Source organism: Hippopotamus amphibius, chromosome 11, assembly GCF_030028045.1.
Source record: "Hippopotamus amphibius kiboko isolate mHipAmp2 chromosome 11, mHipAmp2.hap2, whole genome shotgun sequence".
Taxonomy (NCBI): Eukaryota; Metazoa; Chordata; class Mammalia; order Artiodactyla; family Hippopotamidae; genus Hippopotamus; species Hippopotamus amphibius.
The window spans coordinates 87,638,626-87,657,767 of record NC_080196.1 but is presented as its reverse complement, the minus strand read 5'-3'; the positions used below and the strand labels follow the sequence as shown (position 1 = coordinate 87,657,767).

Sequence of the window (19,142 nt, the reverse complement as noted above, 5' to 3'; positions counted from 1 at the left end):
CGCACGGCTTAAGGGACCTTAATTTTCCGACCAGGGATTGAACCCTGGGTCATGGCAGTGAAAGCACCGAGTCCTAACCACTGGACCACCAGGGAAGTCCCTAAACAAATTTTTTCAAGTTTTTTTTTTTTTTAAATAGGCTTAGCTTCAAAATCTAAAAATTGTTATTAGCTGCCTTACAGTTTAAATTTTCAACTATGCATGTTTATTACTGAATTTATGATTCAAAAATCACGCACTCTCCCAGCACTAAAAATCAAAGCAATTGCACTGTTTCTACATTTTTGTTAAAATATTTACTTCTTATACGGATGAGACTTTAAAAAAACAAAAAGTCATGAGACCACCAATACGAATGTAGCTAATTCTAAGATAAAAAGTTCCTGCTTTCGAGGTACTTATGATATGAAACAGATTATACCTTGTGTCTACCACTAACTCACTTTTTCAAGTAGCAGTAACCTCCCTAATATGTCATCGGGACCAAGATTTAAAAAAAAAGAAAAAAAAAATCCATGACAATCAGTCATGGATCTTTAAAACCACTCTTCTAGGTCTTTGTCAAACTTTGCCTACTCTACACCCAGAAACTTAAAAAAAAGGCCCAAAGTGTTCTGGAGTTTTGCTTAGTTTTGTTTTTTAAATATAAACAAGAATAGGAGACCAGGACCAGAGACAAATTGCAGCCCATGAAGATAAAACCATAATGAAGCAGGGCTTTCAAACGATTTTGTGTGCATACTTTCTGCTGGTGTGGACAACTGTCACAGAAAGATTATAAAGTGATTCTACAGTGTTAGACAAGCTGGATATCAGAATACTGTGACAATCTAATTCTAATGGTGGGAGAGAATCACAATACTAGTAATCATCAAAAAAGTTAGCACCTAACAATTATTACCTGATTTTTCTAACTGCAGCACACAAATAAACAGCTGTAAGAGGGTGACTTTTAAAGCAAACATCCACCCACACCCACACACAATGACTGAGAACATTTAATCCCAAGAAGTTAAGAGTTAACCTTACACATCAAGGAAAAGGGAAATAAGACATCATGAGGAAAGCAAATAAAGATACAACTTTTTTGTATAAACATTTTTACTCATCCTCCTCAGTCCCATTATAGTATAATCTTCTTTAAAAACAGAGATTATGTTAGCCATCTTCAGTTCACTTACAGTTTCTAATACATAATATTTAACAAATATTGGTTGCACTGATAAACCGAATCATTTCTAAAAATCACCAAGACTATTAATGAAATACATATCTTGTTTGCTTAATAGTACTAGAGACTTGTATATAAAAATATATTCCATTACAGGGACTTCCCTGGTGGTCCGGTGGTCCAAAGGTTAAGACTCGACGCTTTCACTGCAGGGAGCACAGGTTAGATTTCTGGCTGGGGAACTAAAAGTCCCGCAAAATGAATGGCAGCCAACAAACAAATACATAGGGAAGTTTAAAATATATATATATATATATATTCCATTACATAGAATAGGCATGATTTCTGATAGAGTAACTCCCCTTCTATCTTTTCAGATAAAAACATAAGACAAAAGAGACACAGCTGCTAACAGCCTAGTAAAGTTGCTTCTTTACATTTAGAACTATATAAAGTGACTGTATATTTTAAAGACCCAAAACCAGAAACCAGACACTATGAAACTAAGTATCTAAGTCACATAACACAAATAAAGTAAAAAGCAGTATCTTACTAAAAATCAAAATGAAGCCCCCTCTCCTTAGATATTCAGTTCTAGGAAGAGATTCTATGCATCTACAAGAGTGATGTTCCCAAACCATTTGAAATAGAAAAATTAACCTCTTGGGATTTCCCTGGTGGCACAGTGGTTAAAAATCTGCCTGTGGGACTTCCTGGGTGGAGCAGTGGTTAAGAATCTGCCTGCCAAGGCAGGGGACACAGGTTCCAACCTTGGTCTAGGAAGACCCCACATGCCGCTGAGCAACTAAGCCCATGTGTCACAACTGCTGAGCCTGAGCTCTAGAGCCCGTGAGCCACAACTACTGAGTCCATGTGCCACAACTACCGAGCCCATGCGCCACAACTACTGAAGCCCACGTGCCACAACTACTGAGCCCACTGCCACAACTACTGAGCCCATGTGCCACAACTACTGAAGCCCACGTGCCTAGAGCCAGTGCTCCACAAGAGAAGCCACCACACTGAGAAGCCTGAGAATCGCAACCAAGAGTAGCCCCCCGCTTACCACAACTAGAGAAAGCCCAGGTGCGGCAACGAAGACCCAACACAGCAAAAAAAAAAGGGGGGGGAGAGAGAGAGAGCAAGAAAAATTAACCTCTTTTCTAATTTGTATACAGAAATACTAACATTTTAATAACAACAGTATTCTTATCTTAAATAAGCACCAATATCTCAAAGCAAATTTTGCTTTCGAAGGACTTCTTTCAATTATTTGTCAGAATTCAGGGTAAGTTTTTCCACTAAGAAGTTGTAGCACAGATAATGTGGACAGTGCAGGAATCAAAGATTGAAACTGAAATAAAAACATCTACAAGATTAGAGTACAGTGGAAACAGCCCTCTTCTCCACAGCAACTCATCTCTTCCTTTCCCTTTGCTCTCAAAAGGAAGAGGTTGAAGAGGCTATATCTATAAACAACAGTATAAAGGACTCAGAACTGGGAATGGTGAAAGGCATTCAGAGTGAAGAATTATGAGTAATTAATGAATGGAGCTAGGCAATAAGCATCATCAGCGGTTAACATCACAGAGAAGCAAACATTATGTGCCTCCTATGCAAGTACTCAGCATCACCTATAAAGTATTTTTGCCCCCCAAAGAAAAAAAAGAAAAAAATGAGAAAGAGACAATACATTATAGAAACCAAATCTGATCAAGCCTCTAAACCTAGCATCAATTAACAAGAAATCCAGGAGACTAGTACACCACTATAGCAATGTTAGCTGGAAATTCAAACTGTGGGAAAACTCCTGTTTCTTCAACAACTAATCTGCCAGGAAAAAGAAATTGGGGGGGCCAGGGGTTCAGGTGCACCTATAGACGACAGAACAATGCACAGACCTTATTTGACTCAATATGAATAATTGTAAAAACACATTTATGAGATAGGAGAAATGTGAACATTGAATATCATATGATATTAAGGAATTATTGCTAATTATTTTTCAGTGTGATAAGTTATTTGGTTTTTTGTTTGTTTGTTTTTAAGTTATTTGTTTTTTTCCTTCAAGAGTGAAGTTGAGTAAGAAACTGGAGCACTAAAGGGTTGGAGTACACAAAGGGAACACTAAAAATTAATTCAGCTGAATAGATTTGGCCTACCCGGAACTGAAATATAAATTGTGAGATTGCAACCATGGGAAGAGAGTAGCTTGGCTTGCTTGTCAGCCAACCTTTTCTCCACTGATATAAGCTCTATAAATAGGCCACGAGTGACAATGGATGCTCAAATCACTTCATGTTGCGGATACTACCACTATTGACATGTATCTGACCTAGCACCAGGGGCTGTGAATAAACTAGCATCAAGTAAGAAGCCAAGAAGTTACCAAATGCAAAGAATGTACCATTACTAATGAGAGACCCTCTAAGTACTCAAAAGCACCATCAGTGTAAATCAAGAATAATGTAAAACACAGGTTCTAGATTTCTTCCAAGATTTCTCTCTGGCCATTTTCTATCTCCCTCAGAAGATAGTACAAATAAAATGGGTCACTACATGCCGGGACTTGAGGTTCTTAAATTAAATATTGCCAAAAACCTACCCACTATACATGTCCTCAGGCTCATAGCAAATTGTTTAGTGGATCCCAGTGGAGATAAATAATGGGAAACCCTTGATAACATAATGCTGATTTTAAAATAAACTATGCTTCTATGCTAGGTTAAAACGAACGCAGACAGGATACTGCTTAAAATCTTAACCACATGAGGGTTTTGTTCTTAGTACAGAAAGGAAAACAGTCCTGTTTTCCTAGAGTTTTAGTCCACACCCAACTTCCCTATCCCCAACAATACCTTTCTCTAATTACAAGCCTCCTAACAAAATGCTGACTCTGGACATCATAAAAGTTATTTTTTTTAAGCCAGACAACTCAGTAAAAAATAACTTCTACTTATCCCTTTAGTTAGTATTTGGTTTCCCTAACATTAACCATGCTAATGAAACCTTGAATTTCTACATTACCTAAACACAATCCTAGTTTATCCACATTCCTGGGAATAGCTGCTGTAAGTAAATTTTAACATCTAATTTTGCTGCTGTTTGAACAACAATCAGAACTAATTTCACAAATACATGGACTTGTATTCCAGTCAGAGGAAAAAGAATTTCTCACATGAACTGGCAGTACAAAAATGAACATTTAAGTCTCCAATCATTTTCCTTTAACCTTAGAGACTCATTTAAGAAAAGCATGCTATTTTCCAATACCCAATTTTAAATTATTTTACAAAGGAAAAGACTAACTCCATACTCTGTTGTTTTGTTATACAGTACTTTTTTCCTCCTACAGCCTACTTTTCTTCTCCACATTTTAGAGCAGAAAAGAAACTTACAAATCATCTGGTTCCCTAGATTTGAGTTCCTTGGGCATAAATTTTTTTATCTTTGTACCTATCTCCACCTGGGCACCTGAGTGCTCAGTAAACGGGTTTTTAATTTAACCAGGTATAACTGCCCCCACATACAAATGAAGTTCTGTGGATAGATTTCTACTTTTGATTCATCTTCACTTAACTAGAAAATACCTATCCAGGTAGTTTTAAAATTAAAGTCAAATCAATAACTTAGGACTTACATCATCTATCTACCGGCTATTACAAATGACAGAATCTGAGCAAAGAGGTTTGAGGTCTCTATTTTGAACAAAAACATAAAAGAGAATAGAAACAAAACTTAAAACAAACACTGTAACATGAAGAACAGACTTGTGGTTGCCAGGGGGAGGCGGGGGGGGGGGGGGGGATGGAGTGAGACTGGAGTTATCGGATGTAAACTAGTATATATGGAATGGATGGACAATGGGGTTCTGCTGTGTAGCACAGGGAACTACATTCGATATCCTGTGATAAACCATAGTGAAAAAGAATACAAGAAAGAATGTGTGTGTGTATATATATGCACACATACACACACACAGCTGAATCACTTTGCTGTACAGCAGATATTAACACGACATTGTAAATCAACTATACTCCAATAAAAAACACACTGTAAATTAGAGCCACAAATTTTGAATAAGACAACCATCAAATCTGAGTCATACTGGTTACTTTACAGTATTTTAAAATCACATTTACTGTTATCGGCTTCTATAATATGTTATGATAAATATATACAATATATATAATACACATTTTCTCTCCCAGCAGTTTAGGAATATAAGAGTAAAACAAGTAAGATAATTTTAGTTTCACCCTGCTCCTTCCTTTTATCACAAGGACCTGTAGGCTGTGTGTGAAAACTGACTGAACATCAATCCCACTTCTGCTAAGAGAAGCTGCCCACACAGAAGCAGAAAACATTGTTTACTTCTCTAAGTTCAATCATAAGTTCTGAAAGAGTAAGGTAAGCAGTTTCAATTAAATATAAAGGCTAAAAGGATTTAGAAAAGTTTCACAATACCAATAAAATTTAAGACTAGAATTTGACAACTAAAGAAAAACAACTATAAAATTACTTGTTTGACAATCAAGAATCAACCCATAATAAAGAAATAATACCAATAAAATTTCTACTCAGTGAACTTAAGGATAAAGAAAAATCTTTCAAAGAATGTCTATCTCATCCTTCATAGTCCCCTAAAAGAGAAAAATTAATAACTCACTAGCAGACTAAGGTACTTTTACAAACCTGGCCCTACCTTCCTCTACCTCAAAGTTTACATCTATCCCTCTGTAAACTCAAGGCACTGGCCACACCATTCAAGCTCACGGATACAACTTTGCTTAGGCTGCTCCCAGCCTGGAATGCCCACCTGGAAATCCATCTCAAACTCCAGGTTTAAATGTGTTAGTTTCTCCAACCAAGATATCCTTCAGGAGATGAATAAATAAACAAACTGTGGTAGATCCAGACAATGGAATATTACTCACCACTATAAAGGAGCTTAAATACATACTATTAAGTGAAAGAAGCCAGTCTGAAAAGGCTACATGTTGTATGATTCCAACTATATGACAGCATGGAAAAGGCAAAACAGTGGCAACAATAAAAAGATCAGTGGTTGCCAGGGGTTGTTGGGGGTGGGGTGGGGTGGAGGAGGGATGAATAGGCAGAGCATTTTTAGGGTAGTGAAAATACTCTGCATGATACCATAATGATGAATCCATGTCATTACACATTTGTCCAAACCTACAGAATGTACAACAGCAAGAATAAACTAATATAATGTAAACAGATGAAAAAAAGGTGTTAAGTTTCTTTAGCATAAAGATCTGACAGTCTTATTCACCACTAGAGCACCAGCAATTACAGCACTACTGGCACACCAGAAGCAATCAATAAATTAGTGTTGTGAGAATAAAGAAGTTCCACCTGAATGTTTCATTCTGTTTTCTCAATAGCTCTTAACCTCTTCTACAGTCTCATAGCTTTTTACTCAGTTATCAATATGTCTATTTCATATCTACTTAATTACACAAGAAACTTTATTTGGCTAAAATTTGCCTAAACTATTTTCTAAAATAATCCAACATATCAAAATCAGTGTGGTTCAAAAGTACAACATTTTTCACCTTTTACAGACTTTCTCAATTCAGTAAACATTAATACACACTGTTTTCATGTTGCTAGTTACCTGCAGGAAAATTAGGAAAGTCTAGGACGATTAACCAAGGTTACAAACATACCGTCTCGGTCTCTAGTATATTTCTATACCAATTCCAAGCTTTAAAAAGAAAAAACAAAAACATTCTAATTGCCCATATATCAATTCCATTCATGCACACGTCAAAATAAAACCATAAGACTGAAGATCCCAGCAAAACAATCCTTTGAATAATACGTAACTACACAACCTCCCAGAAGTTACGAGTTATACACTAAGGAGACTTAAGGTACCAATGTCACATATGAAATAAAAACCTTTGAAGGACAAACAATGAGCACTCAGTTCTCTCAGAACTGCATTAAATTAGAATCCAAAGCTAAATCTATCTTTAATCATGAAGACTATAAAACAAAGAGCATTTAAGACACTTTCATAAATGCAATAAGGAGTAACATAAACTGAATTAGTGAGTAATGTAACAACTACACTATGAACTTAATATGAAGCTAACAATAGGGCAAGTTTCCAGTTTCAAAATCTAGTCCATCTCATTTTTCACAAAAAGATGTCAGAAAAAAAATTTTTTCCATTAAGAAATCATATTTTGCTGATACCTCAGGTATAATTACCTTGAAGTTTCTCTCTTCCTTTCACATTGCATCACCTATTTTGAAGTTTACATCTTTATTAACATTATGAAAAGAATGGTTTGAAGTTTTAAGATTACAGTGGTACTGAAAAGCATGCTAAAGGAATCTGATTTAGAAACGTCTAAAAATATTTTTATTTCTCATTTCATGGAACTGCATGAAAATTTCCATAAGGTTCTTCATGAAGTAGCATACAGGTCATCACAGTAAATTCCACCTTAGTTTCTTTAATCCAAATTTAATTCATAATTTTATATTTACTCAGCACCTACTGTGCATAAAGCACTCAACTAGGCATTGTACTAGCCAGATTATTCGGCCAAAATATTACACATTCTACTAAAAAAGATCAGCACTGTGACTCCTCAGGACATCAGGTAATAACTGCAGGCCTCTAAAAATGCTTGTTAAATCAAAAGGCAATGCTCTTACTGAAGGAATCCAGATTGCCAGGATCAGCAAAAGCACATTAGAAAGGTAATAGCCTCCATCCTTAAAATATCCCAGGAGAAGTAAGGGAGTAATTCAAACTGTTAACATGTGCCCAACGATACTACATAATAACAGCCTAAGCAAAACTGCCAGGTGTATTTGTAATTAAAAGGTCAAACCCTGACAAAACATCATCAGTGGGTTTTTCATCTTACTGAGCGGAAGGATTCAGAAAGAAGCTCTAGTCAGAAACGAAAAGCACATCCAGCACAAACTGCTCAAGAGGTTCAATCTGGAACAAGTACAGGCGTTCATTCCTTCAACCTGTGAGCATCTATTCTGACAGCGGAGACGACGATTTAAAAGGTATAATGAATGACGTGAGGTTCTGTTGGGGGTTGCTGCCCCGACAATACACTGAAACCGGTGCTACAAGAAATAAAGTACAAAGTACGAAGTAATATACTGGAGGAAAGAAAAGAACTCTCCCTGAGAAGAGTCAGAGAAGACGACGATGTTTAAGTCGAGGCTCGTCAGTTCACATCCTCGCCGGGTTTTCTATGTAAAGTTGACAAACTCGCCAGAAGAGGTCAATTTTGAAGACTGACATATCCTGCCCATTGGCCGGAGGCCTGAAGGTAGTGGAAGCACTGCCGAAAAGCAGGCGGCGCCTAGCCGGAGAAAGCCTCCTTCCCTTCTCCTAGGCCTCAGCAGCCGCGGTGCCGGGGCAGCCGCCCGAGCTCTCGGGAGCCGGGGCAGTGTCCGCGCCAGATCCCGGCTCGCGGGGCCAGCAGAGCTGGCCAAGCAGCCGCCCCCACCCCCCACCCCCCCACCAGCGACCTGGGGCGCCGGAAAGTTGCGTGAAGACAACCCCAGGACCCCGGAGCCGCTCACCAGCGCGACCCACGGGCTGCAGCACCTCCAGCCTCCTCTCCGCCGCCTGGGAAAGGGATCCACCGGGCCGGGGAAGGGGAGCGGGGCTCGGCCCGCCACCTCGGCCGGGCCCGAAGGACGCGAGGGTTCCCGGCGAGCGAGCGAGCCCGGGGTCGGGCTGTTCCGCGCCTCTCATTGGCCCTCACCCGGGCCGCGTCTCCCGCTAAGTCCGGGCTCGAACACCCGGCGCCCGATAGCCCTGCCCGTCACGACCCGGTCGCCCGGACGCCGCAGAGCCTCGCCCGCGGCCCGCACCCCTCCGACTCCACCCGACCCCTTCCCGGGAAGCAGCCCGAGTCCCGCGGCTCCTCTGGGAGCCGGGCTGCGGCCCCGCGCCCCTTCCCGCCTCACCTGCACTCCGCGGCGGCCCCGCACCTCCTCGCCCTCTCCGCGCGCCCCGTCGGGGCACGCACCGACCCCCCGGCCGGGTCTCTCCGGGCCGCGGCGACTCGGAACACGACGGCCACCGCCGCCTTCTCTTCCTCAGCACAAGCCCCGGCGGCGAGCAGAAGGTCGCGGTCAGAGCCCCACCGGGGCCAAAGCGAGTCTCGCCGCCTCCGCAGCCTCCACGACCAAGTCCCTTCACTCGTCCGCGCCGCCCGGAGAAAATGTCACCAGAGGCCGTTCCGCTCGGAGCCTCACTTCCGCCCGGAACCACAGAGCCTGAGCCGGTCGGCTAGAGCGGCCGCTGCGGCCGGGACCTCTAAGGACCGGAACCGAAGGCCCAGAGAAAGCCAGACAGCGCCATCTCGTGGGATGGACCCGCGCTCCTCCCGCTGCACAGCGCCGAGCGCGGTAGCACCGGCTTCCCGGGCTTCTTTCCCGTGCTCCCTTCATCTGCTCAGGTAGCTCCCTTCCAGAAATTTCCTGGAGGGTCGGAAAGCCAGTCAGCACAAGCCACGGACGATGCCCTAAGGAAAGGACGGCGCTCTCTTTGCCGTGCGCTGCTCAGTACTCACCCCTCCTGAAGCCTTCCCGAATGAAGCTGGCGGCGGTTGAATCCTTGAGTCACTCCTGGAGGGAGTCCGCTCCCTTCTCTCCCCCCGCTTTTCTCGGATGCCGACAGCTCAGCTCGGCGAGGTTCAGCTGTGCTTCCCTCACGCAGAGACATCAACATCCCGTTCAAGTTTCTGGATGAACCTCGCACGCCTGGCAGACAGATCGCCACCTGCTGGTGAGTCGGAGTCCCGCAGAGGGACCCCCGCTCCGCCCCTGCGCGCCACGCAGACGCCCCAGATGCCACCTCTGCAGGCGCTCCTGATGTGCACCAGCGTGCCCTGGGTTTTCGACGCCCTTGGTTGAGGTCTGGGATCCAGGAGGAAACGTGCTGGTTTCGAGACCCGGAAGAAAGGTAAGGTGGGCTTAAGAAGGAGAAAGAGCAAACCTAAGAACTCAAGATCCCGCCAACGCTTTGCGCTCGAGTTTTGAGAAATAGATGAATACATAAGGGCTTGAGGAGAAAATGTAAAAGCTATTTACCCTTCCAGCAGCCCATGCTGAGACGTGGGGTGACTCTCCCCTAGAGGAGACTCTGAAAATCACAGCGAGCGGCTCCAAGCTCCCCTTAACATCAGTCTCCCCTTTAGATCAGGCCCCGCAGCTGCCCAGTTCACTCCTTTGTCCTAACTGCCTACAAGCATGGAAATTTTCCACCCCTAAGTGAGTACATTGATAAAATAATTTTACAATAGTAGCTAACTTCTCTGAATGCCTATTGTGTGCAAGGCACTGTACCGTGAATGTCAGTGGATCCACTTAATCCTCACAACAACTCTATGGGTTTGTTGGTATTCCTGGCCCCAGGTGACAAAAGAGGAACCAGGCAGAGTGATAAAGTGACCTGCTCAAGGTCACACATCAGTAAGTGGCAGGACACAGCCCAACTCCAGAGCCTGCATTGTCAACTGCTACTACCAACTGCCTCCTTGAAATTCACTGAGAACATATCCTGTGCCAGATAAACATTTTGTCTAGGTATGTTATTTTACTCATTCATTCATTCATTCATTCATTTATTCATTTATTTCCCTACTTCCTCAGTCCTCAAGGAATTTGAGAGGGTGTAGGGTAGTGACAAGAGCCCAGGCTCTTTCAGGAGAAAAAGAGAAAAGAAAAGAACAATAAGACTACAGCTGTCCATCTGGAAATGAATGAATGCATGAATATGGATGAATACATTAAGTTTTAAAACAGCCCCTCCATGGTCTTCATCAGTGACGCAGAGATGCTCAAGTAGAACCCCAGCTACTGAGGTACCATCCTTGGCTCCTTCTGTTTGAAACCAACAAGTCAATTGCCTACAGTGAATAGACTGCTTGTTTCTGGAGTCTGGGATGTTTGATATCCTAATTACTAATATCTCTATTACTGCCATATTTAGATTGCTAAATACGGTACTTGCTTTCTTCCTCCCCTTCTGCTGGGCAGTTGATCCTACTTCTGCCTTGGAATTGTCTCCTAGAATCTCCTGTGCATTTCATATTTAGCTCTCTAAGCCCCTGAAATCTCAATAAAACCAGCCCAGTCCAAACCACATCATCAACCACTCTCCATCCTGTTGCCTGTATAGAAATTTCTCTCAAGATTCCTGTGTTCACAGACACTGTCCTTCCAACTTGTCCACCCTTCGGCCTATCGGTAGTGTTACTACTGAATCATATCAGTTGTTCTACTCTCAATTTCCTTCATAAACTCTGGAGGCCAAGGCCAAGCCCATCTGAATCACTCTTCAGCTTCATTGCTTGCACCTGATACACCTCGGGGACTGGGACTGGGCTTGCAGCAGGTGCCCATTAGAAACCGTGGCCTGAACAGTAGCATCAGAATGTGGCTGGCCTTGCTCTGACTGTAGTCTGTTCTCTCTGACCGAGCAGGCTGTTTTCAAAATTTGCACCTGTGAGGTGGATGCCATTTTTCTTTATTTTTTTAAATTATTTATATATTTATGCATTTATTTATTTATTTTTGGCTGTGTTGGGTCTTCATTGCTGCATGCAGGCTTTCCCTAGTTGTGGCGAGCAGGAGCTACTCTTCGTTGCAGTGCGCAGGCTTATTGCAATGGCTTCTCTTGTTGAGGAGCACAGGCTCTAGGCACACGGGGGCCTCAATAGTTGTGGCTCAGTAGTTGTGGCACGTGGGCTTAGTTGCTCCATGGCATGTGGGATCTTCCCAGACCAGGGATCAAACCTGTGTCTCCTGCATTGGCAGGTGGATTCTTAACCACTGCACCACCAGGGAAGTTCCAGGTGGATGCTATTTTTAGAACCACTCATTAGATAAGAAAAATAGGGGATCCAAGGGATGGGAACCTCATCTCAGCTCTGGGCTACCCTTCCCTCAGCATAACCACCCCCACCTCCCCACTTCCACCTGGCATAACCAGCATCCACCTCAATGCCCCAGCACCTGCTATAAGGCAGTTGGACAGTTGAATGGCGGGGGGCGGGGAGTGGTGTTGAGTCTTCACTGTGGTGACCACATAATTTCAGACAAGGCACCATGTGCAGAGGTAATATCACCTGTTCTGCCCCACAGCATTATTCCACAGAAACAAATTACATCCTCCGTATGGAAGGCCACCCGGAAGCAGCCTGAGGATTCCAAGTAGTGGAAGCTGACATGGTTTCTAGGACCGAGAGCTCTGGAGCCTGACGGATCTGGATTTGGATCGGGTTCTGCTTCCCTCTAGCAGTGACCTCTGGGCAGTTCCGTAACCTTGCTGAGCCTCAGTGTCCTCACCTGTCAAACATGACAACCCCTGATACTATGTTGCAAGTTCTAGTAAGGGGTGAGGGTGAAATGAGTTTGTGCAAAGCTCTCGACACAACTCTTGGCTCAGAGTGAACACTCTCAACGAGGCAGTTTTTCTGATGGCAACACTCCAGTCCAGCACCTCCTACAAGCACAAACTCACACTGGTCAGGTATGGTGGTGTTGCTGTCTCATTTTTCCAGAGCCACACATTCACATGGAACCGGAATGGAACAGGTCAGAAAGATGCCATGAAGGTGCAGTCACACAGTGGCCGGGGGTGTCTGGGAGCAGTACCACCCACAGCCCCCCTCCAGTTCTCTGGGGTGGATGATGGAGGCTCTTCTGTCTTGGGCTCCAAGTCCCTCTTTCCAATCAGGTGACACCCCTTCTGTATGGAAAGTCTGTAAGTCTATTAAAGAGTGGAAGTAAATGCAAAGGACAGTATTAAATTTTTCAACAAGTATTTATTGGCCTCTCTTTTTCAGGAAAAGAATAGCTCTGTGTGACAGCTCCCAACCTTGTGGGGCCTCTGGGGTGGGAGGGGTGAGAAGTTCCTCTGACATGCCATCTAAACTAGCACCCACCACCCATCACCACACCTGCTTATTCCCTTCATAATAGGTGCCCTCCTTCGCACCTGTTGTGCATATTCTTGCTCATCCATCTGACACCAGAGAGTAGCAAGGGGGCCGGACCACATGGTCCTGCTCTGCAGTGGACACACTCAGTACACCGCTGTGGATGGAGGAAATCCATCTAAGCATCTAGCTGGGGAGACAGAGAAAACTGAAGAGATGTCAAAACAAGGAAGTGGCACCAGGTGCCAAGCAGCTGAGAGGCTGGGAGGAGGGCAGGAGGCCTGCCAGACAGTTGTTGAAAAGGAGGAAGAGTCAGTGCCTCAAGGGCAGAGCTTAGGCAATCTTCCCTCACAGCCCCCTTGGTGTCCAGCACAGGGCCTGGCGGATAGAACACGGAAATCAAATATCTGTGACTGCAGGACAGCTGTGCAGAGAAGCTGACCTTTGGGGGATGAGAAATGGAATATTTCTTGCCATATCAGTAAACAGAGGATGTCACAGTCATCAGCAATTACAGCCACTGCCAATGGGGAGCTGGTGAGCCCTGAGGGAAGGAAAAGAATACCTGCCATCTAGCAGCCGCCAGTCTGCAGCCACTCCCTATGCTGGGCATTTTTTAAGTCAACAGGGAAAAGGAGCAAGAGGTGGAAAAGCCTCTGGGGTATTTGAAGGATGACAGCCCAAGCACCCAGCTCCTGTGACTGGACAGTGGAAGCATGAGGTGGGAGACGGGCAGCAGGCAGTTCAGGGGCTTAATGTGAGTGGAAGGAGTCTGGGCTTCATTTTTAAGTACTAATGCGGAAGCAGGGTCTGAAGTTCTCACCAGACTTCTAGGAAGTGTTCCGGTCAAGGGCAGCAGAAAGCATATTGTCGTGGCCCACTGACAACTTGGAGAGGAAGGAGAGCATCAACCCCAGGCGGACCACAGCAGGGGCAGGTGGAGCTCTGGGAGGGGAGAGGCGAGAACTGCCATCTGGAAGAGAGAAAGAAAGGAAAGTGTTAGGAAAGAAAAGAAGGGCCTGCAGCCCTAGAGACCTTCCCTGAGGGTGGCAGATAGGATGCATTCCAAAGACACAGAGTGATCTGGAAGAAAGGACTTGTAAAAGCTTCAGAGCAGCACAGCTTTGAGGAGAACCTCTCCAGTCTTCTACGTTCTCTCCCCTGCAGCTCCAAAAACTGCAGTATTTACTAAGAACAACATCAGGGGATCTGTGTATAATTAAAAACATGTATTTGGTCTTTGTCTCAGGTCTCTGGCACCCGGCTCCTAAAATACTTGGAATTTCCTGGGTGATAGGAGTACCTTTTGTTATTTGTAAGAAACTTGAGTTCATGCTAAGGAGGTGATTTTTTTTTTTTAATTGAAGTGTAGTTGATTTACAAAGGAGGTGATTCTTGATGGGCCCCTAGGGTAGCTTCAGGATGGGGGCAGCTTCTCAGAGGAACTATCCCTTGAGGTGAGAGAGGGTTGGAACTTTCAGCCCCACCTCCACCTCCAGGAAGGAGATTGCCTTCCATCACCAATGGCTAATGATTTAATTAACAATCCTACATAATGAAACCTGGATAATAACCCCCATCGTTCCATCACCAATGGCTAATGATTTAATTAACAATCCTACAAAATGAAACCTGGATAATAACCCCTACATGATGGGGTCGAGAGAGCTGTCAGGTTGGTGAACACATTGAGATGCCGGAGGCCCTCCCTCCCAGAGGCCATGGAAGCTCTGGGCCATCCCATCCCCTCACTCCTCTTGCATGTGCTGTTCCTGAGTTGTATCCTTTATAATAAACCAGCAATGGTAAGGAAAGTGCTTTCCTGAGTTCTGTGAGTCATTCTAGAGAGTTATCAAACTTAAGGAGGAGCCATGAGAACCCCTGCAATTTATAGTGTGCAGAACATAAGTGTGGGGAGCCCAGGGCCCCTGCTTTTGGGTGGCATCTGAAGTGGGACAGTCTTATGGGACTGAGCCCTGAACTGTGGGATCTGCACTAATTCCGGGCAGTTAAGTGTCAGAATTGAACTGAATGGCTGGACATCCAGTTGTTGGAGAATTGGTTTCAAATAAATATATGACCAGTTTAAGCATTAAGCAAAACCAGCCCTAGGCCAAATCTCTCTTCAGACTCCTCACCTCCCTCCCCTGTGACCACGTCCACCTCTTCACTGGCGGCCAATGATGCCAACACCCAAGCCTCTGGAAGGCGGAGTAGTTTAATGCTTGCCTCTCCCAGTGGTATGGAAACATAAAGGCATGGAATTCCCAGGTGGCACAGTGGTTAAGAATCCGCCTGCCAATTCAGGGGACACGGGTTCGATCCCTGCTCGAGGAAGATCCCACATGCCTCGGAGCAACTAAGCCTGTGCACCACAACTATTGAGCCTGCACTCTAGAGCCCATGTGCCGCAGCTACTGAAGCCCATGCACCTAGAGCCCATGCTCCACAACAAGAGAAGCCACCGCAATGAGGAGCCTGCACACCACAATGAAGAGTAGCCTCCTCTTGTGGCAACTACAGAAAGCCCATGTGCAGCAACAAAGACCCAACACAGCCGAAAATAAAAATGAATAATTAAATTTATAAAAAAAAAAAGTCAGAGAAAGACAAATGCTGTATGATCTCACTTATATGTGGAATCTAAAAACAAAACAAAATAAAAAACCTCAGGGGTGTTTATCCTTTAAAAAAAATAGAAGAAACATAAAGGCGTGCCTTTGAGGAGGAATTCCTCTTTCCCGGTAACAATGCAGGAAGCAAATCCTGGGTGGGGGTGATCCTAATGTCCCTCGTTACACATAGTAAGTGGTACCTCCTCTATGTGGCTTAGGAGAGCCCAGCAACATGCTTGCCATTCAGTCTCGTTCAGAAGCCATCAGAGGCCTGCCCACTAAGCCAAGGCACACTGTAGGCCCTAGACGTGGCGTTTCCTCAATTCTCACAGCAGTCAGCAAGGGGAGGGAGGTTTTACAGAAGAGGACACAGAGACCCAGGGAAGACAGTGCACCTGTCGCATGAGCTAAACAGGCAGAGGCAGGATTCCTAGAGGCGAACACGTCACCTCCGTCAAGACCATTGGTCAGTGCAGTAACAGGGTTCCATCTAGAAACAAATTGCAGAAGTAGAGGAAAGACGTGAGGGAGGGAGAAATTATTTCCTCATGGAAGAGGAAGCTTTTGACCAGGGTCTTGAAGAAGGAGTAGGGCTCCCAAAGACAGAAATGAAGAGAAAGGTATCCCGGGCAAAGCAGGTCTGGCTTGAGGAAAGGCTGGGCTCTGAAAGCGCAGGTACCACCAGACAGCAGAATAGGTATATTTCTCACCTATCAAGTGATGTATCAGGTACTGTGGTTTGGACCCCTGTCCTCCACACTCAAGTTTTGTTTTTATCTTTTTTTGCTGATTAATACCATCAACATACTCTTCTTTAGTGCTTACCTTGACCACTTCGTAAGTATAACTTCATTAGCTCCTCCAAACAGTCCTGAAAGGTAGTGGGGAAGGTGTTGTTAACATTTTGGAGAGATTATATATCAGGCTGACACAAGGAGATTGTGAATATATGCTTATTCTGAATGAATGAATGAATGAATGCATGAATGAGTGAGTGAGTGAATGAACGACTTGCCCAAGGTCACCAGCACTAAATGGGAGAGTCAGGACCAAACATTACTCTGCTGCCTCCAAATTGCAGACTCTTTCCACTACCGTTCATATCTGGGGGATTTAGCAGCATCATTGTGTGTGCGTGTCTGTGTGTGTGTGTGTTGGGGGGTGGGAAATTAGACTCATTATTGTGTTTTATAATGTGCTGATCATTTGAAAAAGGCTCAAGGCCTGAGAACAATATAGGCATTCATTAAAGTACTTCAGTAGACCGACAGCAGCAACAATAACCTAAAATTAAATGAAGCAGAGTATCTCATGTGACTCCTCTCTTGAGGAGTCAGTGCAAAGGCACCAGGCTCTGAGAAAACAGGATGGGGCCCCCAAGGAGAAAGACAAAGCAGAGATTTACAGAAACTGGGGTGGGGTGGGGTCAGCAGGCTGGGAGAGGCCCCACCAGCCAGGCAGGCAAGTCCCCAGGAACACAGGACACCAGGCAGCTTCAAAGGCCTCCCCTCCTCTTGAGTAACTGTGATTCACTGAGAACCATGAGTAACCACCAAGCCGAAGAAGGAGTCTTAGAGATCACCATCTTATTTTGCAGAAAACTAGTACATTTTTTACTAATTATACTTTTTGGAAAAATGTGTTCCTTAAAGCACTTAGTAGAGCTAGTTCTGGTTTTTTAATTCTGTTCGCAGTTTCTGCCATGAGTCCTTCAGAGTCACCAGAAGGGCAAAGGCTGGCTCTGCAGGGAGGCACCTCAAGATCCCTTTCTGGGGCAAAAGGCTGGCTCTGCAGGGAGGCACCTCAAGATCCCCTTCTGGGGGGGCGGTGGGCTCACAGAGTGAAGCCAGGCCCACAACAAGTCCAGTATGTTTGCAGAGTTGGAGAGTGAGTGCAAAGCTGGCTGCATTCCTGTCACCCAAGAGAACATGCACCCGTATACTGTGGATCAGACTGAGGGATGTATACCGGCCACGCCCGCCCTCAGAGAACTAAATGGACAAAACAGTGTCTCCCGAATGAGTTACCTCCACTATCCAGGTGGCCTTACAGAAGGCAAAACTGTAAAATCAGTTTGTCTTTGGTGTGTGTTTACCCACTATGTCCAAGACCCTCCCTGACCCAGTCAGTACCTTTACCTCCCACCACTCAAAGCCTTAGGACTTTAGCCCTCCTTGCCTCTCTCCCCCATCTTCTGACAACCAGAACTTCCTGGTCTAAAACTCAGTCTCTAAGGCTTCTACTCATTTTGTCTTAAAAAACATTTAAGGAACATAATTCTTGCTAGAGTGATAGCTGACTAACATATTACCCCTCCCAGGTGACGGAATACTTTGTCCAACTAAAATAAATACGTCTCTAGAAGCTGTCAGGAAGTGACATAAAAGGAAGGCATTTCAGACAGCAAGGCAGGTCAGTTGGAGAGAGGAAGATATTTTTGGTTCACCAGGTTTTTCAGCATTCTCAAATCACGACATGTTGATGACCTGGGCGAGCCAATGTGACACTCAGTCATCTGTGCATTCTCACCGAGCCCCAGCACCAACTGTTTTTGCATTCCTGGTGTACTAGGAACCTGGGAAATACCAAGAAGCTCTAGAATTTACAATCCAAGAAGACAAACATAACTCAAAGAGAACAATAGGAGGGAGAGCTGAGAACTAAGTGTGTGCTGTTGGTTATTAGTGCTATAATAACTCAAAGAAGGAAAAGATTGCTGTTGTGTGGGAAGAGTCCCACTCTATGGTGGGATGAGTCTGGGTCTAAAGTGTAGGTAGAATACATATATGGAATGTTTCAGGCTTTTTACACTTCAGAATTTGCAAGAGCCTCTCTCCTCAAGTCACACAAACTGAATTTCCCATTGCCATAAGGACTGCAGGAAGTTTGCTTCCAGTGTAGCAGGTTACATCCTTTTGTATAATCATGTGCCTTCAACTGCCCCTTGGGAGAGGTGTGTTCACGGCCAAAACCCTAAACTGATGTTGTTGGACAGTAAAAGCCAGGAACACCTATGAGACAGATTTTCTTCCTAGGAGGCCCAAAAGAGATTGCCCCTGTCTGCAATGGTGGAGGATGCACGGTCACGGCCAATGTGACCCCGTGCCTGCTAGAGGGTCTGCAAGAATCTAGGAACAGGAGAAATTGACACAGAGGGCTCACCCCAGTCAGTCCCAGTTCTGCTTCTCACTGGCTGTCTCTGCCCCGCTCCTATCTGCCCCCGAAACAGGGACTGATCCTGTTTGTCCTGCCCTCCCCTCCCCATATCCAGACGGTATGTCCCCAAGGCTGGCCACCAGTGAGGAGTTAGAGATTCCATCACCACGCTGTTCCTAGGGAGCCCGGTCTCTGCCTGGAAGGAGAGGAGGGCAGTGGGGACAAGGTAGGGCTAAAGAG

At 44.7% G+C, this 19,142-nt stretch overlaps 1 protein-coding gene across 1 annotated transcript in view; it reads left to right on the top strand.

Annotated features, from left to right (window-relative positions):
* LOC130830926 (basic proline-rich protein-like) overlaps positions 1-9,480 on the top strand; it is a 33,799-nt gene extending 24,319 nt beyond the window's left edge. Inside the window, exon 2 of the mRNA XM_057698211.1 lies at positions 9,152-9,480. Within this exon, the coding sequence (XP_057554194.1) occupies positions 9,152-9,480 (329 nt within the window). The remainder of the gene's footprint in view (positions 1-9,151) is intronic.
* Positions 9,481-19,142: the final 9,662 nt, after the last annotated feature.